Source organism: Notolabrus celidotus, chromosome 13 (genome assembly GCF_009762535.1).
Source record: "Notolabrus celidotus isolate fNotCel1 chromosome 13, fNotCel1.pri, whole genome shotgun sequence".
Taxonomy (NCBI): domain Eukaryota; kingdom Metazoa; phylum Chordata; class Actinopteri; order Labriformes; family Labridae; genus Notolabrus; species Notolabrus celidotus.
Window position 1 is genome coordinate 22,542,357 of NC_048284.1, and position 27,685 is coordinate 22,570,041.

A 27,685-nucleotide genomic window follows, 5' to 3' on the forward strand; every position below is an offset into this window, starting at 1 on the left:
AAATACACAATATCAATAAACGTTAGTAACCATTGTTTACGAGTGAGCAGTAAGGGGTGTTTCCATCTAGTGGCAACCAACTTCTTAGCAGCCTACTTTTTCTTTCTTAACATTACTTCTATGAAGACTGTAGTCTTGTCTGATCCCTTCTTTTTTAATGTAAACATGTATGAAATTTTCTTAAGTGTAGAGCTAAAACAATAAGAGACAAATAGATCAGGCAACTGATTGAACATTGATTTCAAATTATTTTGATAACTATGTAACTTGAAATAGTTTTCTTTGTCCCAGCCTCACATATGTGAGATTCTTCTACTGATTTTGTTTTATTTGTTGGATAACTACATATGTTTCGTCATATGGTTGGGTCAGGAAAGACATGAAGATACCAACTTAGTTATTCATTTGTAGACATTTAGAGCAGTAACTGCAAAATAATTTCCTAATTATTTAATTTGCTGATTTGTTTTCTCACTGATTTATAGTATCATGTTTAGATTGGCTTGAAACAAGGAATTACCATCAGTTCTCAGAGTCTGCAGTCATGCCAACAATAATAGTCAAAAATACAAAGATATCCAAAATAAATACAAATGAACAGATACAAACAAAAATCCTCACATGTAGGAAACTCGAGTCAGATTAGGATTATTATAATGCCTGACATTTATATTAAACTTTTGAGTGTGCCAAAGGGGTTGAACTTGGTTTAGATGCAAACACTGATCAATGAATCTAAACTGTAGAACAAATAAGTAATAATCATGGTAACAATAGTTAGGAGCAACCCCACATAGGTGTATTTACAGTCTGATCTAAAGTCATGATACAGGGGTACCAAAGCAGCTTTATCTGTAATCTAAAGACCAAATCAGTAAGGAAAAAAAATATTCTCGTCTGCTTTTAACATGAATTTATCACCTGTCTGTAACCAGGTGCTACAATGCAACCTGCAGCCCAGCGAGGGTCAACAAGAAATGAGGAGCCTCCTGTCTGAAAGTCTGTTCACTGTGAAAGCTGAGTTGGACTCTCTGCCTCACCCTCCCTCCTCCCCTATGCACGAAGGACTCCGACTGGACCAAGGAACCAAAGTGGAGGGGGAGAAAGCTCTGGCTCTGCTGGAGCAGTACGCTGAGCTGCTGCTGAAGTCTGTAGAGAGGAGACTGGACACCAAGACCTGATGAGACAGACTGATATGTGCGTGTGCGTGTGCGTGTGTGTTTGTGTGTGTGTGTGTGTGTGTGTGTGTGTGTGTGTGTGGGTGTGTGTGTGTGTGTGTGTGGGTGCGTGCGTGCGTGCGTGCGTGTGGGTGTGAGACATACCCATGAAAACCAGACTCATGTACACACAGCAGCACTGAGAATCACACCTTTTTAATTTGCACTGAGAACTTTATTTATGTACTGAATGCAGATGAGATGATATATTTGTAGAAGCTGACAGAGGTGAATGTTTGAGTATAATGCACTAAAAAAAGAAAAAGTTTGAATTGTTGCCTTCTTTTCATACTACTGCTCTTCTTTATCTGGTTCTTTCTTTTTTAAATCAAAAGTAGCAGATCTTAATTACGACAAAGGAAGACACCACAAGGTTAAAGATGAGATAGGTTAAGATTTACTTGAAAAAATCTGTGTTTGGTTCCCCAAATTCCTCATTACTGTTTAAGTCATTGCATTTAGTGTCAAGCATCCCTAGCATCCTCTGGAGGGCTCATTATTACTTTAATTTTTTCTACTGTTAATGCTTTCCCAGCAGTAAGGCTGTAAAAATATACCTATAGGTGTCATTAGAGACACTGGAGAGCTATACATTTCTAAAAGGTTTTTCTATTCTATGAAAGTGCTCAGCGTTTTCCTAAAAATATGTCTATTGACTTGGGAGGTACTTTATCCCTGTGTAGCATTCATATTCTGTCTGAATATGTTTATGAGGTATTCAAGGGATCATCCCCCTGAAGTGAGGTCGAGTATAATGCATAATATTTAGCCAGAGGTTTTTACTCAGATGAAGCTTTTGTTGGTCGAGTAATGACCCTCAGAATTTTATGTCCGCCGGCGTATGCTTTAATAACCAGATGAATATTCAGTCAGTTTAGGTTTTGTTCTTTTTCTTTTTTGCTAACAGTGTCTCCATAATATCTATGTCTTTTGATTACTCGTAATAGCTCTGTTTAAATGTAAGTCCACACTTTGTGTAGCAGCTGGTTTTTATGACAAACTTCCTGAAAGAGATTACACTTCTTTTTAAACTTGTAAAAATATAAAGAATTAAATACGTGCCCAGTTTCTGACTGATCATTTTATTTAAGAACCACAACAGTTAACAAAACTCATCCAACATGCTTTTGGTCATGATAGGTGCACTATCAATAATAAGTTAGTGTAACTTAAAATATTGTACATAATAGAAACAGCAGCATCTTCATGCTAAACAAGAAAGCTTTAGCTGAGTAAGAGGTTAGCTATAAGGAAGTAGTTTGAGCTTACTGTGGATAATCATAAAAAGAGCTCAGCTCATGTCATAAATATTAATTTTACACACTACCACTCTGATGTGGCTTATAGACAGTGTGTGTGAGGTCCTGCATGTCCACATGATATGCATCCTTGATGTGTTGACACATACACTGTTTGAGTATAAGTTAGCTTTCTATGGAAGTGTCTCCACGTTGACGTAGGTGAGGACAACATCATGCAGGATGTTGATCCTATCGATCCGGTTGAGCTCTCTGATGCGATGTTTGAACTCAAACAGCGGCATGTTGTTGACTGCCACCCTAAATGAATCCTTAGTGCACATGATCTTCATCTGGAAGAGAGCAGACACAAATAACACGGCCTGCATGAAGGTTGTGAATTGGCTTTAATACAGTCACTCTAATTGGAGAGAATCATTCTGCAGGGACGAATCTTCAAATTTTAGCTCAACGGAAATACAATCATGTTAAATGATGACTCCTTGATTTGATTCGCCAAATTGCAGAAAATTTAATTAACTGAGAAGTATAAATCAGGAGCGGAGTTGTTTTTGAAGTGAACATAGATGCAGGCTGTTGCAGAACTGGCTGTTCAGATTATAGTAGTAACCCCTTGCCTGTAAAGCGTAAGTGTTATTGATGTTATTGAGCAACATGAGACCCCCACTGACCTCCAGGAGGCTCCCTGCAGGGCAGCAGCTCCTTTTTCTAGGACCCGCTTGCACAAACGACTTTCCAACCCTTTCCATCTTTTCCCAGCGTTAGCCTGACATTGACCCTGAGAAAGTGGCCTTGAGTCAGTCAGGCACCATGTGTCGCATTTTAAACATCAATGTATTATTTTAAAGGTCTTGCTACAAACTAAAATGACCATGGTTAGATGATTAGTAGCTTCTGTTAGTATTATTTATTTGTGGTGTTAAATGACAATATTCACTTAGCAGCCATTTTCCTCACGTGCACATTCGAATAATGTTGTAAAGTCTAACTTTTCACGGCTTCCCTATAAATAAGCAACTGAAAAGGCAGTTGGTGAAAATATCAGGGAAACCTTTCCCAGTGTTTTGTGACTGGGAAAGTCCCAAAAGTTAAAGATAATGTTAGCCAAGTAGTGGCTGACTGCTAACATTAGTTGTTGTATGAAGTTAGCTTATGCGTCATTGAATACGTTGTTTCAGATTAAAGTAGGGATTGAGTTCCCTTGATATTTTCTCTCTTCATTATCTTTTCAGTTGCTGTTCAATCGGGAAGCTGTGAATTAATTTAAGATTCCTCTCATTAAAACCGCTCAAAACCAACCTCCAGTGTTGAAAATGAAGGTAATGCTGAAGTATAAAACATGGCAGTTCTTCCAGTGTCCATATGAGGCTGACTCCAAAAGCCAAAGAATGGGACTTCATAACACTTTTTCAGAATAAATTTGGGTGACAACACTGAGACCAATTATGTTTTAGTCTGCATGAAACCAGGAACGCTGACATTGTAACAGTATCTCCATGTTAATTTCCAGTGAGAATGGCAATGGTTAATTGATGCTAAAATGCTACACATGGTAATATTCAAGCTTTTCAATCTATAGCTCTGCCTGAGTCCTCTTTTCTGCACTCACCTCAAAAGGGCTCCCAAGGGCAAAAGGGAAGGGTCCCGGCTTCAGCTCCCTCTCCTCGGGGCCCCAGCGCTCCCCCAATTTGTGGTTACGGACCAGCACCTGTTTACCCGCCTCGCAGAAACGGGGGTTGATGTGAAAGGCAATGTCGTTGCCTCTCAGAAAGTTCACTGTGAACCTGAGGGAGATCAAAGCTGGTTAGGACACACTGACACTCCTCTGTCATTCACTCACATGTCAGAAGCTTTACAACATATAATAAATATGAATAGTACATAGAGGAAATAATGGTTCAGAAAGTCTTATATTTGGACTTACATTTTAGCGTTAGGTTTGACATGGCCAAGGATGGTCATCATCATCTTGTCATAGACTCCTCTGGCCAGGTTCAAGTTGTATGGTACACTCTAAACAGTAAGAGTTTAAATGAGTTAGATTTAACATCAGGCTGTGCACAAACACCCAATATTACTATCTACTGTTGCGTCTGTCCCTCTTATGAGGAGGACTGTGAGGGATGTGTTAAAGGTTTGGTTGAGTGTTCAAACACCAAAGAAAATATTCAAAATCAAGAAATATGGATAATCTCAGAACTAAAAAAAGTTGGGATACATTTTTAAAAAACTCCACTTTTTTGACATTCTGTTCACATTCAGTACATTCTGTATTGTCCACGTGTTTCAAGTCTATCAACAATCATCAAATATAGACTAAAGATAGTCAACATGTAACTTAAACTCACAGCCTTCAAAATTAGGTTTTGCTGTCTGGAGGAAAATTCCTCTCAATTTGTTGTGAAAATGATTACAAAGCTATTTTTCTTATAAAGAGTGGTATAACATCCAAATTACAAATGCTATTATCAACTGAATCCAGTTAGTATATTTGTTAACTTACTCATGGGGTGCATGTACATTAAGGTTAGACTCACCAGAGGTCCAGATGTGGGTGGGAGCCAGTTTGGAGGCATGAAGTTTGGACCCTGGCCGGGCCATCCTGACTGGCCAGGATTATTGTGCCAACCAGGATGGCCGAGCCACCTGGAGGAAGGAGGGGGGGCAGGGACTGGCACTGGAGTTGGGGCTGGAGTTAAGACTTGACCAGGGACTGGAGCTTGAATCGGAGCGGGTGGCTGAGGAGTCTGGTATTGGGGGCCTGGCCAGCAGGGCTGACATGGCTGCCCTGGGGCCTGAACAGGGGCTGGATATTGAAATGGAGCTGGAGCGGGGGCTATGGGCGTGGTGGGTGCAGGGGTGGGTGCAGCAGGAGCTGGAACTAACACTGGTGCAGGAACAGAGTATGGAGTTGTTTGGGTCCCAGGCCAGCAGGGTGTGTTGGGCTGACCTGGCCAGCAGGGCGCAGGCTGGGTTGGTGGTGCTGGCCATGAAGGGAATGAGGGTGAAGACTGGGGCAGGGCGGGCCAGAGGCCATTAGGCTGTGGGGCAGAACCAGAGGACGGGCAGCTGCCACACAGAGCGTCAGAGTGCTGAGGAGGAGGAGGAGGAGAAGTGGAAGATGGAGGGGTAGAGGGGTCAGGGGCCAGGATGGAGAATTGGGGAAGAGAAAGAGTGGACAGGACGGAGGACACCAACTTGCAGTGGCAAACATGGCCATTTGACATAAGCAAAGATTTAAACATTTACATTTAGATGGTGAATATGAGGAAAACATGTATTGATATGTTTCTTTCTTACCAGTGTAGAGATCTGATAATTTGAAGAGCTACTTACATCCATGCTGCCTGCAAGAGCAAGATGACTTTTATTTGTTTCATACAAAAAGAAAGGAAATATGGAAAACTGTTAACACATTGCAAGTATTGAAACGTGTATCTATCTACTCTTTCATAGAAACCACAGAACATGCACTGCAGTGAGTTTGATGAGTTTCAGAAAAATAGTTCTCCATGTGACCACCAGAGGACTCCACTGCTTGAGCAAATGCTGGATGATTGACTGTCTCCACTGGAGAGGTAAGCATTGTTAACTAATGCAGTGAAATGAGCTGATTGAATGATGAACATCGAAAACATCCTGGGCCATGCAGGGACATAATGGTTTATTGATTCTGGATTGTATCAATGACTTATGTTGCACTTAGACAGGAATGTGCAATAACAATGACTCTCTGGTCACAGCAGTGATTTATAGTAGTTCATGTGACTGCAGATTGAATTACTGTTAATGAATAATGAAACTTCCCAGTCTCAGTGTTTTATATTTAACTCCTCATGTTGTTATTTTTAACACCTTATTATTACAACTGAACACAGTAAGAGATTTTTTTCATCACTTGCTCCCTAATATCGTCTTTTATTTACCAAATATTAAAAATCAGAATCACAAACTACTTTGCTGTTGAACCTGTTACCTTTTGTTATATACTCTTAAAATTATTATCTTTCATGTGTATGCATATTGTTTTAAAAGTCCTTGAGACCACTGAAGGTTAAATGAGAAATATATTGATTTATTAGCTAAATCACTTAAAAAAATTAAATCCAATGGTACAATTATTTACAACCCGCTGTTATTTATTTTATAAATGTCCAATGAAACTAATATGTTGGACAAACTGTAAATATGATGATGGATTGAATTCTTATTTAACTGAATGATAATCTTGTATGTATGCAACCTTTCACTCTACCGCAGGACATTAGCCTAGATCCCTCTCTCCTGGCATAAAAACTTCTACTACAAAATGCAGTGACCTTTCCGTCTAAAATCTTTACAAATCTAAAATTGGGAAACAGAAGTCTATAAGTTACCTTTTTCTTGTCTTTAGTCCAAGAGTGCACTCAGGAGCAGGCTGTGATGAAGTTCAAGTCAGTCAGGTCAAAAACAAACACATGGAAACGGTCTTTTATAGGCCCAAACTCTTCCTGCACATGGCCACTCCCCACCTCATCACTCCACTGTCAGAGAAGGATTGCCAAACCCCAAACATGTTAATAACACACATGGCCATCACATGTTTGAGTATGCAACTCAGAGTTTGGTTTTTATTCACACTGTTTTGTTGCCTTTTCTCAAGGAGACTGCACAAAACTCTATAAGCAACGGAAGTTATGATTGTTTTATTATAATAAAATAAGTTTAAAGAGAGAGAAACAGAACATGAGTCTTAGGGAGTCTAGCTTGGAGACAATATTAAAAAATGGAGAATTACAGACTGTAAAGCATTAAATTGGACATTGCCTTTCTTTACTCTAACTGGCTCCTCTGACAGCACGTTGATGTGTTTTTGTGCTGATGTGTTTAACTTCACTGTTGAGCAGTCATGGGGCTATGTAACACTCACGAAGTAACACAATTACAGCAGACAGAGCAGACAAAGAAGTCAGGACTCAGAGCTGTTTTCTGTATGTTTCAATGACTCAGACACTGACAGCTGAACAGTCAGACATGACTGCACTACTTCACACTCAGGTTAAACCACTGCATCAGGCTCAGTGGTCAATGGAGGTGTTCAAACTTTCCATCCAATATCCTTCTCTGGAGTAGTTTGAATGAATAGTTGTGTTATTTTTGACAGCATTAAACACCAGCAGATACATTTTTAAATAATTATCCAATAAATCTCCAGGACAACACTTCATAACAAAAAACACTCTCGATGCGGAGTCACACAGATGCTGTGGTTGTTCTCACACCGTTATTAGATTAGGTCAGATTAACATCATCAGAGCTGAAATTGCAGGAACTCTCAGAATGCAAAGACTCAGTCCTCCAAGAATCCAGCGCCTGACATTAATCAATCTGGGTTTATAGATTTAGATTTAATGTGCATATTTAAAAAGCTTATTTTATTTTATATGAAGTATACAGTATACCTCAGTGCAACTCTTTATCCATCCAGTTTGACCCTTCCCTTGTACATAAGTGTCCACATTCAGTTTCAGATAAATATTTTCATATCATGTTTTTTTTCTGCATAAATATAAGCTTTTAGTTTTTCCACAGCTGTTATTGTATGCATGTTATTCTATGTAATCTTGATATCTTTCATTCTTCTTGTAGCATACTAAAAGCATAACAAGGGACAGAAGTTGGAAACTAGCAATAGTTACTATTTCTACATGCAAAGCATCAGTTACAACAGCTGTTCTTAGCAGGCAGAAGTTGTACTTTTAAGCTGAATTGTCCCTAACAAAAAAACTATATAAATGAAATAAAATCAATTAATCAATACCAGGAGTAGAGCAAGTGTTGGCTGTCAAACGAAGTTAGTCCAGCTATACATGTGTTGTGTTTTATTTCACAGTCTTCACTACTGACAATTTACAGGGTCAAACTCTTTAAATGAGACATCTTTTTAAGCAGTTTTTTGCATCAATAACAGTTACAGTACAACTGAGTACTTCCAAGTATAAATCATTACTTATTTCCAGTAAACTACTGAATATGAACAGCATTATGCTCACTTAACATTTAACCAGCAACCTTGGCATTAAAGCATATAGTAGGTATCTTTAACTGTTTATTGCACAATGCCTATCACAGATGCATGAGAAAAACAGTAACATTGTCAATCAGTGATTTGGTTTGGTTCATTTTCAAATAAAATACTTAAGTCAAGTTCATACATTTGATTTCCATTTCATATTATTTTAGTTTAGTTTAGATGAGTTGACTTTGGTTTCCATTGAGTTTAGTTTAGATTAGTTTGGTTTAGTTACGTTTACTTTTGATAACTTTAGTTTATTTCAGCTAAGTTTACTTGGTTTAGTTTAATTTAGTTAAGTTTAATTCTGATGAGTTGAGTTTATACAAGTAGAGTTGCGTTTAAGTTGAGTTTAGCTTAATTGAGTTTTATGTGGTTAGTTAATTTTATTTTAAATATTTCTATTTTAATTACATTAAGTTGAGTTGAGTTGAGTTGAGTTGAGTTGAGTTGAGTTGAGTTGAGTTGAGTTGAGCTTACTTTAGCTTAATTAAGTTTAGTTAAAACATGCTGAGTTTAGTAAAATTTAGTTTGGAGTCCATACTTTTTGATGCAAAAATATGGAACGTATGTGGAATTATAAAACATGCTCAGGTACTGTATAAATGGCTTATATGAAAACCAAAATATTCAACAATATACATATATAAACAAAAATAACTATTCAAGTTAACACAAACACAAAAATTGTCAAAAAACAAAAACAAAAAAAAACAACAACAAAAAAGCAAAACAAAACAATGAGTGAGCAAAAATCTTCCCATGTGAAAAATTGTGGAATGGTTTGATCATTGACTCTGGGATAGTATGTTATATGTGACCAATGTTATATTCTACAGGCTTATTGAGTGTTAAGCCAAGGCACAGCTCCAATGTTGTGGCTCTTGTTTAGTTTCCACAATATGCTGGAAGGAGAGCTCTGAGTCATTGTAATTAGTTAGAAAAAAACACTTGAATATTAGCTCAATTACCATTCATGCCCTCATGAACAATACAAAGGCACACGTACACACACACACACACACACACACACACACACACACACACACACACACACACACACACACACACACACTGAACACACACTCACACTGAACACACACACATTCATTCTTCATGGGTGTATGAAAGCACCCTGTAGTCTGACCTCAGGACGTCAGCTGAGGCTCACAGTGACACACATTAGGCCGGTGAAGGGTACGGCTGCTTGGACAATTTTGGAAGTTGGTGCCTCTAGCTTTGCCTGTCTGTGTGTGTCTCTGTGTGTGCGTCTGTGTGAGTTGTGATGTCTTTGTGAGGCAGCAGCAGGATCAGTTAAACGGAGTGTCTTTGCTGATTAGATCCTAATGTCTCCTCATCTCTTATAAGCCATTACCAGGCAAATTGTGTTGTTTTTAAAAACATCTTTAATAGACGTTTAGAGGCTCCAAGACTTAAACTACAAACAGACAAATGTTTATTATTTGCACATGCAAATCAGGGAATTATGTCAATCACATAAAGGTGCTGAAAATATAGTAGTAATTAAAGCAGTATAAGATTAAATGATTTGTTTAATCATTTTTTAAAAATGATACTGATGTGATACTCATGATGTTGTAACAGCAAGCACTATAAGGACAGAAACAGCAGACATGCAATGGTACATGGGGTGCACCTCTTAAGTATGCAAGGACCCCAGCAGAGGCTGATCATGTTTCACACAAAATACCAGTCTCAATAGAGAGCTAAAAAAATATATCTAACACACAGTATTGACATAATTAAAACTACAACTAATTAAATAGTGGTAAAAAATGACAAAAAATGACATGAGAATGTGCTGCAAGCTGAGCTACCTTTAACATAGCTAAGCAGTTACTTCTGATTATTACAGTTTTTCTCGATTGTTTACACACATTTTCTGAAAGCATGCCTCATACTCTCATAACTCTACACACAAATCAAAAAACACACACACATTGGGCAAAACCCCTCAGTTCTCCTGCAAAATGAAACTTTACATTCAAAACAATGTTATTTCTTCTCAAAATGTTATTTTGTTTTCAAATGACACACACAAACCACCATATGAATAGACATTTATAAGAACCAGTTGAACGCTGCTGTGCACAATGTAAAACACTGATGAATATAAAACACTTCTTCTCCATTCATCATGACTTCGGCCTTTTTCTTGTTCAGTGTTACACTTACTACAGACAGTACACACATAAGTGTGTTGTAAAATATTTTAGAATATTGTTTCTCCTAACACACAAATAAACAGTAACAAATATATTTTATTTTTACCCCCAAAAAACAGTGTACACAGTGTACTTCCCAACCAACACAAAGTTGCACATACAGTGGTCTACATACATAACAACAGAAGAATTTACTGTATACAGTCACAGTAAAAAAAAATGTTTTACATATTTGGTCAGAATCCTTTCAGTGTGCTGAGTCAACAAAAGACAACTTTGGTATAAATAATTTTACATCCATACTGGGTCAGTATGGGGTTTGTATAGCCCACAGCTAATATGTGATAACAATATTTTTTTAACTGCTCCAAGATTGGAGGGATATTTTTTATCAGCCAAAATTTAAGTTGAGGAGTCAGAATCAGGAAGAAAAGGAGAATGATGCTTTGCATATCAGATCATGTATAAACTTACACCTGTTTGTTTTTTCATATCAGTTTTGCAAAGGGATCACATGGTGATTTTGTTTTCTCCTGTCTCTTAGGAGAAAAGTTAGTACAGATTAAAACTATATCAAAGGTAGACCTCACACAGAACGATTCTTTTTAAATATTAATGGTAATTTTTTGTTAGTTTGTTTGTTTTGGGTTGGGGTTATACGAGGTACTTGTGAATAGTAAGTGTATCATTCATAGGGGATCGCCAGCCTGGCACCTTTGTTGAGTAACCGGGCAGATAAATGACTGAAGTTTAAAATTGCTGCAGTCAAGTTACCATTTTAGATTTAACTAATTTATCATTTAAGCCCTTGGAGAATCTTTTCAAGCGCTTTTATAAATAAAATGTATTATTATTATTATTATTATTATTATTAGACTTCCATCCAAACACCAATGTTGGTGCAGGCATATGCTCCATTTAGGAATGTTTCAGTGCTTTGCTTTGCCTTCAGACATCCACTTTGCCACTATTTACAGATGCAACTCACCTATGTACTCCCAATGATCAGCTGTTTCCATGCAAGCTTCTGTGCTGGTTGTCCGGCGGCTTCTCAACAAAGGGGCAGAGCTGACTGGAATCCCTTGTGGGTAATACACTGACTACTGATGAGTACCTCATACAACCCCACTTTAGAGAAAGGAGCCATCTCTTTTAAGACAAATGGTATCACTCTGCTGGGGAGACACTTTCTCCTATGTGTTTCTGCAAAACACATAGGAGAAAGTGTGTCTTACTGAAGAACCCTTTAACAGGCAAAACCTTAACTAAAAATGATACTGAAAGTCTTATCCATGGGTTAAGAAGCATGTCTCTAGGATGGGATTACTTCCTGCTTCTACCCTGTTGCACTAATGCAATGCTGAATAACCTCTTCAGGCACACTTACAAATAGCTATAAATACCTTGATCTACAAACTGTATTGAACAATGTCTCACTTATGAGGAGTCTATCGTTGAAAGTAGGTTCACATTGTCATATTTTCAGGCTTAAGACAACACAAAATGAATTGTTCAGTGAGGATGATGGAGAATTGTTTTGTTTGGGCTGGATATTGTCAGAGGAGATTTCCTGCCAAGAAACAATCCTGAACATTTGGTTCATGGTTTGTCTCCAGGTCCGGCCTGTCAGGAGCTGGAACTGGCAACTCTTTTCTTCTGCACACTTGAGCCAATATGCTCTTATTGAATAATGGGATGATACAGTGGCATTACATTTATCCTGCATGCATAACACATACCCCAGTCATGATTGAAATTGGAGAACGGATACAGTGCTTAATTCTAGCGGATGTTCAGCATGTGGTCATGACAGAAGCCGTGATGGAAAGGTAGTAATGATGTCACTTGTAGGAGATCTCCCTCTCTGGTTTCAACCAATGAGGTAGTTGAGGGAAAAGGAGGAAACTGTGAGGCGTGCTGCTGTTAGGCAGAAGAGAGCAATCTGGCAGGAGCAGGGTTTTCCAGAGCGACAGTGGTGGCATTAGCCTCTGATAAGCTCTGGGCCAGGTTCCAACACTAGTAAACTGCAACCTCTTTACCTCCCGCTCTCCCTCTCTTTTTCACTCCTCTTCAACACTTTGTTCCTTTAAAAGATGCAATAACAGGTTGATTGGAGTATAAAAGGGACAGATTTATAAAGCAATCCCCACTTAAAGGTAACATTTCTGAGTGCTTATGGGAGTGTTCTCTCTGAGATAGTGCTTTTCAATAACTTGTGGTTGTGTGCCTTTAAAGAATGAGTGCCCAGAAAGGAGAGATAAAATCAAAGAGTGTTTGTAAGAGTGGAGTAAAAGCTGTGGAGATGGTTTCAAAGAAATTGCTACAGTTGCCATGGGGACAGCAGCACATTTTAGCAGGGACCTGAGTGTGTATTTGTGTGTACATGTGAGTAAAAATCATAATCATATCACTATGAGATTATTAAGTCTCACAAAGGGCAACATTATTCTCCCAGAGGCGTAGTGGGTTCTGTTTCAGATATAACCAGCTGTCACTATCACAACTTTAGAATGGATTGTAATCTGTGTGCTCCCTAAATCCACCACTAGATGGAGACGTCAAATTCTCATAGGGGGGCAGTAAACATAAGCACTCCTTATTTCATTGATGGCTTTAGGCTAAATGAGCTCTGAATATGTATTGAGATATTTGGTCAGCTGACTCATTTACAGATATTAGAATAAAACCATAGTACATGATGTGACCCAGCCATAAGGATCAATTAAAGAACTGCAACCAATAGAAGTGTTACATCAACCCCATAAATCACATATTTGAGCATCTAAACAGGACGGCTGGAGTTGTGTGTTTGAGTCTTTGACCTTTCAATGCTTTCAGTAGAATAGAAAAGGGAAAAGCAAGACACACATCTCAAACTACTCATTAAGCATAATCCACTTCAACAATCATCTTTTATCATCCTTTATGGTTATCATCATACTTTTATTATCGTTATTATGGTTGGTTTGCTAATGACGGTCATACTTCTGCTTTAATTTTTACTGGCTTGTTATCTGTTGTTTTTTTAATTGTTGTCTCTACGTTCCTCTATTTGTTTATTGGTTGGCTTGTCTGTGTCTATCTTACTATCTCTCTATTTCTCACACTATCTCAACCCAAGGTGGTCATGGCAGATGGCTTTTCATTAATTAGTCTGGTCCTGCTCAAGGTTTCTGCCTATTACATTGAAATTCTTCCTCCTAACTGCTGCAAAGTGCTTTCTCATTGATTAAATAATGCTTAGTCTCTTTGTGTGATATTACCAGTCTGCCGTTGCTCTGAAAGGTTGTGCGATGACTTTTTGTTTTGATTTGGCACTTTGTAATTAAAGAATGTACTGCATGATTGATCCAATTACAGCTTCAAACAGCCAGCGAACCTCTCCAAACCTTGATGGATTCGCTCACATACAGGGCTATTTTGTTCCTTTAAGATGTATTTTGGGTGAAGGATCACTTCACGCCTCTACTGCCTCCCACAAACATTTCTAAATATGTAAGATGGTTCATCTCAGAAGGGTGAGAAAAAAATCACAGTCACGCAATATATAGAGCCAAGGTACTAAAATGTATCTCTGGGCCTCCCCACCTTCCTCCAATGTGGCTATATGAGGATAGATGTGGCTCCATAAAGCCCATAATAAGTGTAGCACAGCCTGAGCTGAAGGGGTGTTCCCACTGAGGACAGTCTTGGCTCACATTTCCCTGAGGGATTTATGGTAGGAAGCCGCATGGGAGACAGACAGAGCAGTCGAGGACAGTATCTTCACCGGAGGACAGTATCATTAGAGTAAAAGGAAACTCTAGATGTGATGAAAAGGTATATGCCTAGTATCAACTCATTATTGGTTAGACATATGCTGCACATATGTGTGGGACGAGATCAGGAATGCATTTCTGTCAGTGGGCTGGGGAGAGTTTTAGGGTCTCCACCTGTATCACCAGCTGGTTAAAGCTAAAAGGGAATGTGCAGCCTTGCAATACAGTCAACGGGAGAGATTTATCAGCTGATGAGCCTGAGAGAAGTTGGTGAAGAGGAAGGACATGATAAAGCAGCTCCCTCATTGATCTCTGTGTTTAACAACAACACAAAGAGCCAGACCTTGGAGTTATAATGGATACTCTCTGCCTCCTCTTCCATTCTCTCCACAGTTAACCAGACAGTCAGACTTTCCTGTCACAGCAGGAGAAATTGACTCGTGCCCTTGCACATTCACTTACTGTAGTCTGGGGAAGAGCCCTGTGCTACAAACTGCTCGTCAGAAACAGAGATGGGAGATCAATGAGGGCTGTGACACTGTCGGAGCTGGCAGAGGCTGTCACACTGTGTGAATCCTCAATGCTCTGGGGCTACAGCCTGTGTCTGGCTTCACTTGTGAAACACTTTCATGTACAGTCATGCTTTACATACTCTCTAAAGCAGAAAAATGACAACTTGATACAATAGAGGACTTAAGGGATGTCAACCTCAGTTTTTGCATGATGCAACTCAACAGTTAAAGCAACAGCAACAAAAATGCATTTTTTCTTTTTGGAAACTGTGTAAGCATTTTTTTTAACATCTTGGAAAATGCAAAATGCATGTGTCATATTTTAGTTGTAGATTCACTGTTTCAACCATTGTCTTTACAAAGCTATTTAAACCATTTATTCATTGAAGCTAGGGTTGGTAGTCACGGAAAACTAGCATGAATTTGAATGTAGCATTTTCTCAGGACTCCGTCTAACCCCTCCCCTCCTCCAAAACGACGCCCCCGCTGACATGCACGGGCGCCGCTGATTCGCGACCATATGATCGTGACTGAATCAAAACCGGTCCAGCACATCGATTGTGTTTTGCACTACGTCAACTTATGTCTCACTCAGCAGTTAGAAAACATCAAAACATTATCATAGTGAAAGTTAAAAACACAAGCAAACATGAAATGTACTCGCAGGAGGCGGGCAGAACGGCAGGATGGGATTTGATTGGTTTCATATTTTGGCTCCTGATGGCAGGGATTGGTTGGTGTTTTCCCAGGTTTACTCCGGCTGTAGATAGCGGCTTTTTTTCCGCTCTTTTTTAAGATCACATTATGTGTTGATTGCTATCGGGACATAAACCCCAGCTTTAAGCTATTTCAACATTTTTTAAAGTACGCATTACCCTTAGCTTCTTATGGGTAAATGTCTATTTCTAGCCAGACCCTCTATTTCTACATCATATCAATTAACCCTAACTAGTATGTTGTTTCACCGAGTTCTAGGTACTAATGTCAAAATTGTCCCTTATTTTTATTTTCATCAATCTATTTCAAGCTGTTCTCTCAGCTACCTGTTTAAGCATTTTAATTTTAGCTAGTTATTTCAACCATTTTTACTGTGCTGTTGAATTAATTTGTTTGTTAGCTTTAATCTAATTCAACTATTCATTCATTTAGTTTTTTAAAACTACATATTTGTGAGCCTAGACTTTCAGTGACATATACCACACTCTTAGCTAGCCAAATTAACCATACAGCTATATCATCCATTACTTAGAAGGCATAATCCTTATTCAATATAAAAAAATAATTTGTACTAACTTCTACTATTTAATACCTCCCAACATTAACAATGTATTTTTTTTTATCAATGTTACAATTTATTTTTCTTAGCTAGCATAGTCAATAATTACCTTAAGCAGGCTATATCAACCTTTTATTGAAGTAGCTTAGCCTACTTTAAGCTATTTTTTTCAATCATCAGCCTATCATTGAGCTATTTTTTCTATTTGTTAACCTGCTATGAGATAAATGATCAACCATTACTTTCAGAAAAGGTATTTCAACTACATAGCTGTATTTCCATAAGCTTCAACCATTTAATTTTCCATTTCATCAGCTTGCCTTTTATCTATTTCAATCATTGACTCTAAGGTAATGGTTCAAGAGTGAGTGATTTGGCTTTATATTAACCACTTCTTTCTAAGTTTATTTTTTTTAGCCGTTTATATTATTTCATTTTATCAATAAATGCAATTGAATTAAATTGTGTCGCAACAATTGCTGCTTGCTCTCATTGCATTTCAATGTGGCATATTTCTTTTGTGAGTACTTTGTATCTTTACTTTGGACATAAGTCTTCTTTATTAGTCCTTTAAGAATTAATCAATGATGGTTTGAATGGCCCCACTGTGATAATGTTTTAAGTTAAAACCACTGCAGAACAATAATATATTTCAGGTATTTTAATGTCATTAAACATATTAGATATGATAAGTAAAAATAAATTATGTAAATAAATTGTATTTATTCATGTATGCATCAGGGGTGTGTCCAGAACTTTTTGACCGGGGTGGCCCAACTGAGGCTCTCACATAGGCTGGGGTGGCCAGTGCATTTACAAATAAATAACATTTACCCTTTCTGTCTTCACAACATACTTTAATTAAAGTATTAAACAGTTGTTATATTCCTTTTGACTTAAAAAAAAAAAAACATGGCAAAGTGTCATAAATCTTCTAAGCTTAATTCTTTAAGGACTTACAAAAGATGTTTTTTCAAAGTCACATTTGAGGGCATTAATAAAAAAAATCTACTGTCAGCCTTTTAACTCATCCCAAGTTATAGATTTTTTTTATAATTATTAATTTTATTGAGTTTTTTTTTTTTTTTTAAACAAGAATAATGAACAATAAAGACATAACAAATAAAATGGACTATGACAACATCAGATAAAATAAGTAAATATGCAAATAAATGCAACAAACAGACAAAACAAAACAGAAAAAATAATAATAATAAATAAAAAATAAAATAAAATAAAATAGGTTGGCAGGAAACAGTGGGCTTTTACATTTACGTTTTCATTTACATTTACGTTTACATTTACGTTTTCATTTACATTTACGTTTTCATTTACATTTATGTTTTCATTTACATTTACGTTTACATTTATGTTTTCATTTACATTTACGTTTACATTTACATATTATGGGCAATTACCGTACATTCTTCACAGGGTAACGTTGCTTCCCCCAGTCTTAAAGTCACTGAAGCTATCCCATTGTTCTTTAATCATAAGATAATATATTACTTTATTGATCATATTGTTTCTGGAGTTTAATTTCCCTAACATCTTCTCACATGCAGCAATTCCTGTCATCTGCTCCCTCCACATTTTCAGTGTAGGAGTTTAAGTCTCCTTCCAGAATCTCAGAATGAGTCAAGTTATAGATTTTTAACATAAACTCAACCTCTGACAAGGCAAACAGCCAATCATAGTTTAGGATTTTGGGATGGCCCATTGGATTTCAAGGGTTGCCAGTGCCACCCTTGGCCACCCCTCTGGTCACGCCACTGGTATGCATGCATTTCATGCCATCCCTGCATAAGTCAGTGCCCCAGTTGGGCCACCTCATTCAAAAAAGGTGGGATCCGTCCCAGCAACGAATGATATCAGATTAAGCTAGCCACTAGTTTACTATCTCCTATTCCTTCCTGAATGCATCCTCCGTCAGTCATGTAGCTATTACTTGCAGCTTTAACCATTATGAGGTTTAGAAGGCCTTTTGTATTAGTAATTGCATTTACCAAATGATTTGATGGACAGTCAAAGGACTCTCTGGAATGGGAGGTCACACGTTAAAAAGGTAGCTTTGTAAACGTGTGTGGATCTCAAGGTAGTGCACGTTCAGTGGTCGTGTCTGTAAGTTGTCCTTCCTCTGTTGCACAGGTGCTCTACATATCCACACCATGATCCACACCGCTCTCCGCCCTCTCCGCCGCCACACACTGCGCTCATTCGCTCTCCCCAACAGCCCGGATGTAGCGCACAGGACCGCACAGTCCTCCTCTCACTGAGAATAACATGGCGCTGGCAGACACATAACGGTGCCCACCATAGTAATATTACCCACAATAACAGACCAAAATAAGCAACGGGACATGTGAGCTCTTTGACCGCGGGAAGCAGGTATGTACGAATCATTTTATTCGACAAACACCCTTTGACGACGCAATTTGGTGTAAATGTGGCTGCTGCTTCTTGTTGCAGGGGGCAAAAAAGCCGCTTTGTAGAATGGAAATGCTTGTCTAAGGGTTTAGTCTGTGTCCCTGTCTGGATGTCCGCGGGTTTAATGCATCCCACTGAAACAGCAGTGTCATTCAGGGTAGGTTTGCGTCGCTGCTTACGATGCATCCGTGCAGAGATAAATCTGTCATTTTGTAGCGCATGTGTGTTGTCATGGCTGTCAGGCTCTCCGTGCGTCGGCCGCTGTCCTTGGTATTGAACTGGGTGGGCAGCATCACACCTTAACATGTTGCAAATAGATCCTCAAAGCCTGTTTATGCTTGTTTTTCTTCTTACATGCTGTCATTGTTGCATAAACGATGAGGAATTGTAATCGACGGTCGATTCAAAAATCTCTGTAATGCATTTACAGCCTTATACTCTAGCAAAGGGCTCAGTATGTGGTGCTGAATGGTGAGTTTACAGCCTTAATGGAGCCCCCAGTATTGTTATATTTCTGTACTTTCTACTACGACAGCACCTCTTTTATTGTAGCACTCCTCCTTATTTATGGCTCTACTGTACGACAGTGATGATGACAGTGCAAGACATTAATTTGCACTGCCATGTTTTCCCCCCGTAGCCGGACAGAGATTGTGTGTACACAGGGCTAATGTAGGCCAGGTAAGGGTAGGGACAGATGGCTTGTTTTCAAGTTCAATGTGGCTTTCGGATTAGAATGTGTAGACGAAAATTAAAAGTGGTGGCTAGGCCTTGTGAGTAGGGGTTCCCCTCCTAAGCTTATAATCACCCTAACAACAACACACTGTTTGTAGGGGGTCATGATGACATGTAGCACCAAACCTCTAAAGCTGCAATGAGGCCTTTTTTGCCTATGGATCATGGACCAGTGTGCTTATTCGGTTTGACCAATGCGCCAAGGATTTATTGTGTTTGATTTTTTAACATTCATGTAAATGCAGCTAATTACTGTCAGTAAACAACAAACCCAGTGCATAGGATGGGGGAAAACGACTAGTCCTTTAGGCTTCTATGATTGAAAATTAAGTACTACTTGAAGAATTGATTAAATCACTCTTAGCGCAAAATATAATAAACATGTTTAGTCTTGTATCCAATATAAGTGTTTTTCTGCCTTATGTGATAGTAACTCTGTCATCATTGGATTTGATTAAGAAGACATCTGAGGATGTAACCTTGTGCTTAAGGAAATTAGGGCTTAAGTTTGGCAAACAATTACTCAATTACTGGCCAGATAATCCTTTCTGGGGTTGTAAATCAACAGTTGGGATTCATTTAGTGTTAAATCAATTCAGGCAGTGGTCAGCCATTTTGGTCTTTTGTGCTCGCACTGCCTGGAAGTATGTGGAATTTAATATGGAAATCAATGCAACATTCAAATTCACAGATTCAGCCCAACAAACGACCCAAAATATCACTTAGCTCATGCTGCTGGTATATTCATGGAGTAATATGTGCATTTTCAAGATGATGCTTTCTTAATTTAATGAATTAGAAAAGCTTATAGGCCATACATATTAGTGTTTAGAAGCCTATATTGTTGAACTCTGTCCTGCAGAAACTGTTGTGGCTGAAATGACTTGAGGGAGGTTAATCTTCCACTTAGCTGCATTGTTTTAGCCTCTTTTTTCCGGGGAAGTTGTGAAGCTGAGATAACATTGATGATGACATTATTCTCCTCAGACTTTGCAAAACTCCTCCAGATTCAAACCAGACCTTACACAACCGTTTTGGCAGTCGGTGTGTCTTTTGTACTTCTTGTGACTGCTACACCAATCCTCAGGTGAACAACGTTGAAGTGGCCCTTTAAGTAGCACAGATAGCAGTGTGGAGTATCTCAAACTATCTTTACATCCAGATCACACGTCAAGGTGAGATTGGATAAAACACTCTTTCATTGTCCTTTAGAGACGATGGGAGGTGTGTAATATTATAAATATATAAAGTCGGATGTAACTTAGCAGCTGAGTCAATATGTAGGCCTGTGTGCTCGTCCGTTATCCGCTCTGTAATGTATTCAGTGCCAGCACTGAGCACAACAGCTTTACATAATGATCAAAGCTTGAGGGATGCCAGAGCATGGCTTCAGCCTGCAGTAATAATAATAATAACCTTTGAAGTTATCACAACCCCACAACCTCATTCCCCTCAAAATCTCCCTCTCTCTCTTCCTCACACACACTTCCACACATGCACAGACCCACTCAAAGGTCCTCTCCTGTTTAATGGTTCTGGATCCCGGTAAGCACTTAAAAGAGGATAGTGATAATGAACACATGACTAACTATTTTAGTCCCTATGGCTCCGCACTAGACTGCTCTGGCTGTCTATGAGGAGGCAGCCGCGCACACATTCGCAATTACATAAGAGTCCGAGGGAGTCACACATTGAATAATTTGACCAGAAGAAGAAACTCCCTCGCTCTGCAGACTCTATTACGTCTTCTCTATTGGTGCTACTTCCTCAACCTTCAAATCTGACCCCATGTGCTAACAGCTAACATTACCACCGCCTCCCTCTGTGGTTAAATACTGTTTGAAATGCAAGGGTGGTAATGTGTTATCTGTAATTGAAGCTTCTTATTCAGCCTTTCGTTTCATATAGGAGCCTCTCCAAAGACTCATGGCCAGTTCAACCAAGAGACTGTCAGACTTTCACTGGTTGATCTTACTAATCAAGGAGCCGGGCGAGGGAGCATGCAAACAGGGTTCGGATGGAGGAGAGAAGAGTGGAGTCGAGAGAGGGAGGAAGATGGGAAAATAAGATCAGACGTGAGTGGGAAGGTTATAAGAGGAGAGAAGACGTGAGGAAGAGTAGGACAGGTGACCAGAGAAAAGGGAGGATGAGGATAGAGAGCTAATGTGCCGACTGGTGGTGGTGATGGTTTAAGAGACAGGGAGACATGAAAGGGAAAAAAAATGGGTAAAGTGCTGGGATAAAAAAAGGGGATAAATGGGGGAGTGAAGAATGAAAATGAGGGAAAGGGAAGACGGGGAATAAGAGGATCAGTCTAGAGAGAATATAGGAGGAGTGCCTTTCTGTCTATCTATCTGTGCATTTGTGTGTTTGTGTGTGTGTGTGTGTGTGTGTGTGTGTGTGTGTGTGTGTGTATGTGTGTGTGTGTGTGTGCATAGGTGGAGGCCTCCTTTTAGTTTCACCTCAGCCGATCAGTCCATCTGAAAGCCGCACTCATCTTCAGATGTCAGCACTTTTGTCCCAGGTTATTGCATTTTGCTGTTTTTATCCCCGGATTAAAAAAGAGCTTCCCCTGTGTTTTCTGCATGACTTGACATGTCGGTATCAAAATGAGATGTGTGTGCCAGTGCATGTGTGTGTGAGTGTGTGTGTGTTTTAGTGGGATAAGAGGTTGGACACAGGAAAGATACATTACAATAAAGGGGAATAAATGGACATAGGGCAGTTTAGAGAGATGTAAGAAGATATGATGTGTATGCATTTATGGGCTGTATGTTCATGTCTTTCCAAGATGTTGAAGGATTAACTCCTCCGTACTCTTCTATATTACATGTTACATAAGAGCCAGAGCATGACTGATTTACCCTTAAACTACAACATCCGATTGAAATGGGCATATGCAATCGGATATAGATCATATTATTTTGAGCCGATACAAATACCTGATAATACCTGCTCATGACAGCCACTACCAATAAGATTACCAATATATATTTTAAGTTAGAGTAATTCTTACCATTACTAACTGAAACCACCTTTAATGCACAAAAAGCAATCAACAGTTTTGACTCTTCTGAACCAAAGTCCTCCTGTGCATGCAACAACGTCTTTTTCATGTTTAAGTTACCACAAAGCCACCAAGCCGTCGAACCAAGCATACTCACAGCAGGACTAACGTCAGACATCCATTATGCATATGATCAAACTTATGCCACTGACGTTGTTGTTGATCACACTATGTGTACGTAGATCAAATTGTATTCGGAAGGTAGCAGCGGCGATTCGGCAATGCTGGTGATACCCTAGGTATTCAACCTGGGAAAGACATGGGCCATTAAGTGTGCTGTACATCAGTGGTTTCGTTTTGCTTTTGGGTTGTCTCTACTTCACTTTTTACAGTTCTCAAATATCTGTCTGTCACTACGGCATTCGCCATTGTAATGTTGCTAGGGCTAGCTAAGGCTACTGCTTCGTATTTCTTCAATACATCTTTGTTGCTGTGACGTCTTTTCAGGTGACTTAAAAGATTTGTGTTTAAACATAAGGAAACAGGGGCGCTGGTACCCTACATGCAGAGGCTGCATTCCTCTTTGCAGGGGTAGCCGGTTCGATTTCCAGCCGCGACCATTTCCTGCATGTCTTGCCCCACTCTCTACTACCCCCATTTCCTGTCTTTCTTCAGCTGTCCTATCAAGTAAAGGCAAAAAGCCCAAAAAACATAACTTAAAAAAAAAACAAAACTTGAGGAAACAGGTTTTGCAAGTTGGAATCATGCTTTCGTCTTCTGAAACAATGAAAAAAAGCTTGTTCTTCTCCTCTGGCATGAAATGGCAGATCGCATATCGCCACCTACTGTGTCGGAATGTGTAGGCTCTTCAACAAGTGAATGAAAGCAACTTCTGTTTTTATCACTATTACTATCTTCTACTGATACACTTCTCTCTTCAAGCATAGTACAGTTGTTGTTTGTTTTGTCAGTTGATTGTTATGGGTGGTCCATAAATTATAGTATTGAATCTGTGTACTTACTTACCTAGATCCAACACCAAACTTAGCCAGTATTGTGTCCAACAGATCATGCTCCATCTACATTGTTAACTCTCTGGGGAGTGTCTGCAGCACATGAAGCAGAGCATCACAGCTGAGTAGACTGCTCAGACTGTGGTCTGAACTAATTAACCGACTATGTACAACAAGGTCAAATAGTATTTTGTTATATATTTGTTTAAGCAAAGAAAATGTCTTCTGGAATCTCCTCAACGTGATATTGATACGAATTGTCGCATAATCCACATAGGAAAAGTTCATTGTTACTCAAACTGAAAAATTCCCAATTCCAGCTAACCAAATTAAAATTTGATTGGTGATACAAGTTGTTCATTGGATAACAATACGTTTAACAGGCTTTCTTGATAATGAGACTTTAAATCTACTGAAGTAAATCTAGTGTCTGAAATTAAGCTACCCAACTAAAATGGTCCATGTCTTGGATCTAAGATGTTGTACTGACCCTCTTTGTGCTGCATCATATCATTGTCCTTTCCCAGGCAGAGAATACCCTCATAAATACACTCACACATGCATAAAGAGAAGTTAACCTAGATACTCTCATAGCATCAGAAGCAGCAGAAGAGACACTGTCCACCATAACCTACATCCTCTACAGTTTTCTCAGTCTAACTTGTCTGTGTCTGCGCTCAATGAGGCTGTTCTACTTCTTTCCCAATTCCTCTCTTGTCCGAAAGGCTGGAAAGGCCTGACTGACTCTTTGCTGGAAGTGTGTGCATGCATGTGTGTGTGTGTGTGTGTGTGTGTGTGTGTGTGTGTGCGCGTGTGCTGTTGGTCATGGGTCTGAGGCATCAGAGGGCACTGATGAAGAGGCCTAGTGAAGCCTGAATATCCAGCGATGCCCTCAGGCGACTGAGCGCTGCATCTGCCTCTGTTGCTGCCCAAACACAGCACTGGCCCTCACAGCTCTGTCACCCAGCCTCCAGGCTGAAGGAGTTGCGCTATTTCTGTTGTGTGTATGTGTGTATCTGTGATTGTCAACTTGTGTGTTTTTGCCCTGAATGTTGCCAAAAGGAGTGATCATCGTGCATGGTGCTGGGTGTGCAATGAGGGCCTAAATCTGTTGCAAATGTGTGTTTAGTCAAGCATTCATTGATCTTTGTAGTGCTGCTGTAGTGACCTGTTGAAGCCTAATTCCAGTTTAATCACTATTAAAGTGATACCTGTTTGGAAAGGGCAGCTTCAGAAAGCCAATTGCTGTGTCTGCGCCCTTACTACAAAGGACTTTTTAAAACTGTGCTGCAGGCAAGTTTTGCAGATCTATAAAAGTACAAAAGAAAACTACTATCACTGTCAGTCTTTTCCAATATATTACAACTCTGCCCTTTCAAATTAAAAGGCAGACTGGGAGTTCATTTAGCTCCTCAAGCATAAAAAGCTAAAACATTCACAAGTGTTAAAGAATGTTTTATCTAAATATGAGTTAAAATGAATCTAAAATCAAGTGCAAGGCAATGAATGAATTCAAGCCTGATTTATTCTTCTGCATCGAATCAACGGCGTAGCACACGCCGGTGGACCGCGTAGCTCCCGTACCTACGCAGAGGCCTACGCACGTGGTTGACGTGCACCTCCTCAAAATTTAACTACCCGTAGAATTGACACGGACCGCAAGCCCTGTGATTGGTCCACTCGGTGACATTGTGTTTCTCGGATTTACAGCACTTCCAAGATCCCCGCTCATCAGACGTTTTTTTTCATCTCCTTTTATTTATTCTTCCCTGTAATCATGTCTTTATGATAAACAGCAACATGTATCAGCTGTAGATTAACATAACATGCTCTGAATTGCTGTGGAAAAGTAAACAGAGATCGTAGCCGGGCCGGAAGCAGGCAACAGGCTATCACAGAGACCACACTGCCCTCTAGCGTTTCACGGAGGATTGCTGCACGTCACGGACACATCGACGCACAAGTATGGGGTGCTTACGTCTGCGTCAGCCCCTCCTGCGTAGGAGCAACGTAGAAGTATAAACCAGCCTTTATTCTCACAAAAGAAGCCTCAACATGCTGCTTTACTTGTTATATCCCTAAATCTGAACTCAACTCTGGTTCTTCTTTTTGTTAAAATCTGCATACAGACAGGGTTATTACTGTGGCTGAAAATGCAGTTTTAATGCTCTATCATACATCCAGTTGAACATAGAACGTTGCAAAGATAACCCTCCTTAGCACAACAGCAAAGAAGCAGCAGGAGCAGTTGCAGCTAAATGCACAGCTAAATGTGGTTGGCAGTCTTTTGCATGCTTTGTCTATGAGTTCCCACTCTTTAATTACTCACTTCTTTTGTTTCTCCTGGCAGTCTCTTCCACCTTTCTTGAATACCGCAGGCGTACAGATGAGCTCCAGACCTCTACAAAGCATTTCAACTGTTGTGCTCTCATGTGAAAGTGTGAAAAACACCATTGTGCTCATTTTGTTGGCTTAATATGTTGACAGTAAATTATGAGCACAGTGAGATTGCAGTGTGTAATGCGGTCATTGTGTTGGCCTTACTCATGGGTAACTCAATCAAGATCAGTTTACCTTTTCATGATGTTTTAAAACATGTTTTTTTATGCACCTGTGCATATTTGTGACAGATGGTCCCCGCTAAGAATTACAACTATAAATGTTGCCGCTTTTGTTAAAACTCTCCCCGGGTCATTTTTATTATTCTCAATGTAAGGAGCTGTGTTGTAGTGGCATACAGCTATCCAGGAATGAACACTTGGAGCCAAACGTTATTGCATATTTAGGCACTCTCATCAGATTTCAGCCTACTTAGTGGTCACAGAGGAAGTTGAAAGAAAGGAAAGAAAAAGTGCAGGAAAGAAACTGAGATCCTGAAGGGATCCTTGAAGTCACTCGACGCTCTCCATTTCATTGCCAGCCAGTATAGCTTTCATAACAGTTGTCAGCAAGCTCTCGCTGTTTTGTTCTGTGATTTGAGATCAGTCAGGTGGAATTTCATCAAAGCAGACTTGAATAAGGAGATTCATTATGGCTCAGCTTGATTCATTACCAACCCCCAGCTCCCACCGCCCCTTCGGGAGACTTCAAAGGGAACAGAGAGGGTGAAGATGCGGGCTGCTATCGCACTGAGGCTTATATCATAGCATCCTCTCCACCATCCAAGCTGTATCCTTCATCTGAGACATGTTTATGAGACGACGTGCAACAGTGGACTGCTGAGAACTAACTGCTTACTTCAGTCTGACTTGTAGACCTCCTTCACGGTACTTTAATTTGAATAAAGAGCATCTTGGAGTATATAAAGCATGCTGTGCTCCAAGCTTTCCAGTTTAAAAGCACATGTACAATTTGTAGTGTTGACCGGTTAATGCTAAAATTATTGAGTGACAAAGTGTTTAAAGATTTAAAAACACTTCTTTCTTGAATTCAGAGAGAGGTGGACAAAATTAGTCTTCTCAACCATTGATTTTGTTGGCTAAAATTACTGCTGTTTCACATTGTATCCAACTAGCTTTAAGTTAAGCTAACTTAAGCTTCTTCAGCAGGCTGAGCAGTCTCTGGCTGAGTTGTTTATGTATCCAGCAAACTCTTTTTAAAACCACATTTATGTGAGTGGTGTTAAAAGACAACTTGAAAGCTGTGGGCTAATTGCATTTTATCGTGCTAAAATAAAAAGCTATAGCTAAAGCTAGTTGATTTTAGAAGTTGTGGAAGCAAACAGCAGTCCCTGTACATTCACTTTCTGCCACAGTGCTGCAACGATAACCCACGTCACTCCACCTTTGTACCTTTACATCTGTAAATTTGTAATTTGTGAACGGAAAAGGGGTGAGTCTCACTGACACACATAAGGTACAGTTCTTTGACTGACAATCATGCCTCTGTCACATTTCGATTCATATGGAGGGACACAGAGGTGTAACAGTCCTGTCTTGAACAGGCAATGAGGCTTGCATTCTCTCCTTTGATGTCTAGAGAGTTTAAGGAATAATCAAAAAAATTTGGGTGCTTTCGTGAAATCACTCTGGGGTTAAGCATTGTTCGTCATCCCAGTCTCCACTGATGTTTGTCCTTAAAGCTAGGGTTGGTAGTCACGGAAAACTAGCATGAATTTGAATATAGCATGTCCTCAGGACTCTGTCTAAACCCTCCCACCCTCCCCTCGGAGCTCCTCCAAAACGACGCTCACATGCCTGAGCGCCGCTGATTCGCGACCTTATTATGGTGACTGATTCAAAAC

The 27,685-nt window shown here is 39.4% G+C and overlaps 3 protein-coding genes across 9 annotated transcripts in view; 2 read left to right on the plus strand and 1 right to left on the minus strand.

Moving 5' to 3' along the window:
- Nucleotides 1-2,274, plus strand: part of LOC117824481 (mitogen-activated protein kinase-binding protein 1-like) — a 38,241-nt gene extending 35,967 nt beyond the window's left edge. For both annotated transcript variants that reach the window (XM_034699979.1, XM_034699978.1), the window contains exon 33: nucleotides 936-2,274. In XM_034699979.1, the coding sequence (XP_034555870.1) occupies nucleotides 936-1,181 (246 nt within the window). In that variant the 3' untranslated portion in view covers nucleotides 1,182-2,274. The remainder of the gene's footprint in view (nucleotides 1-935) is intronic.
- Nucleotides 2,275-2,279: 5 nt separating this feature from the next.
- LOC117824483 (galectin-3-like) lies at nucleotides 2,280-6,913 on the minus strand. 5 transcript variants are annotated; one of them, XM_034699985.1, is made up of 7 exons: nucleotides 6,853-6,912; nucleotides 5,813-5,823; nucleotides 5,014-5,673; nucleotides 4,401-4,489; nucleotides 4,086-4,260; nucleotides 3,148-3,254; nucleotides 2,695-2,808 (listed from the first exon to the last, which is right to left on the minus strand). In XM_034699985.1, the coding sequence occupies exons 2-7, from the start codon at nucleotides 5,816-5,818 to the stop codon at nucleotides 2,805-2,807; spliced, it is 1,041 nt and encodes a 346-aa protein (XP_034555876.1). In that variant the 5' UTR covers nucleotides 5,819-5,823; nucleotides 6,853-6,912; the 3' UTR covers nucleotides 2,695-2,804. The 5 variants fall into 5 exon arrangements, with proteins under 5 accessions (XP_034555878.1, XP_034555875.1, XP_034555877.1 ...); XM_034699987.1 differs by lacking the exon at nucleotides 3,148-3,254 and having other exon boundaries at nucleotides 2,280-2,808; nucleotides 5,014-5,568; nucleotides 6,853-6,913; XM_034699984.1 differs by lacking the exon at nucleotides 3,148-3,254 and having other exon boundaries at nucleotides 2,280-2,808.
- pak7 (p21 protein (Cdc42/Rac)-activated kinase 7) overlaps nucleotides 6,005-27,685 on the plus strand; it is a 103,052-nt gene continuing 81,371 nt past the window's right edge. Inside the window, exon 1 of one of the 2 annotated variants that reach the window (XM_034699980.1) lies at nucleotides 6,005-6,054. In XM_034699980.1, the coding sequence (XP_034555871.1) occupies nucleotides 6,030-6,054 (25 nt within the window). In that variant the 5' untranslated portion in view covers nucleotides 6,005-6,029. Of the gene's footprint in view, nucleotides 6,055-18,396; nucleotides 18,649-27,685 lie in introns of those variants that run through there. The other variant, XM_034699981.1, reaches the window with a different exon arrangement.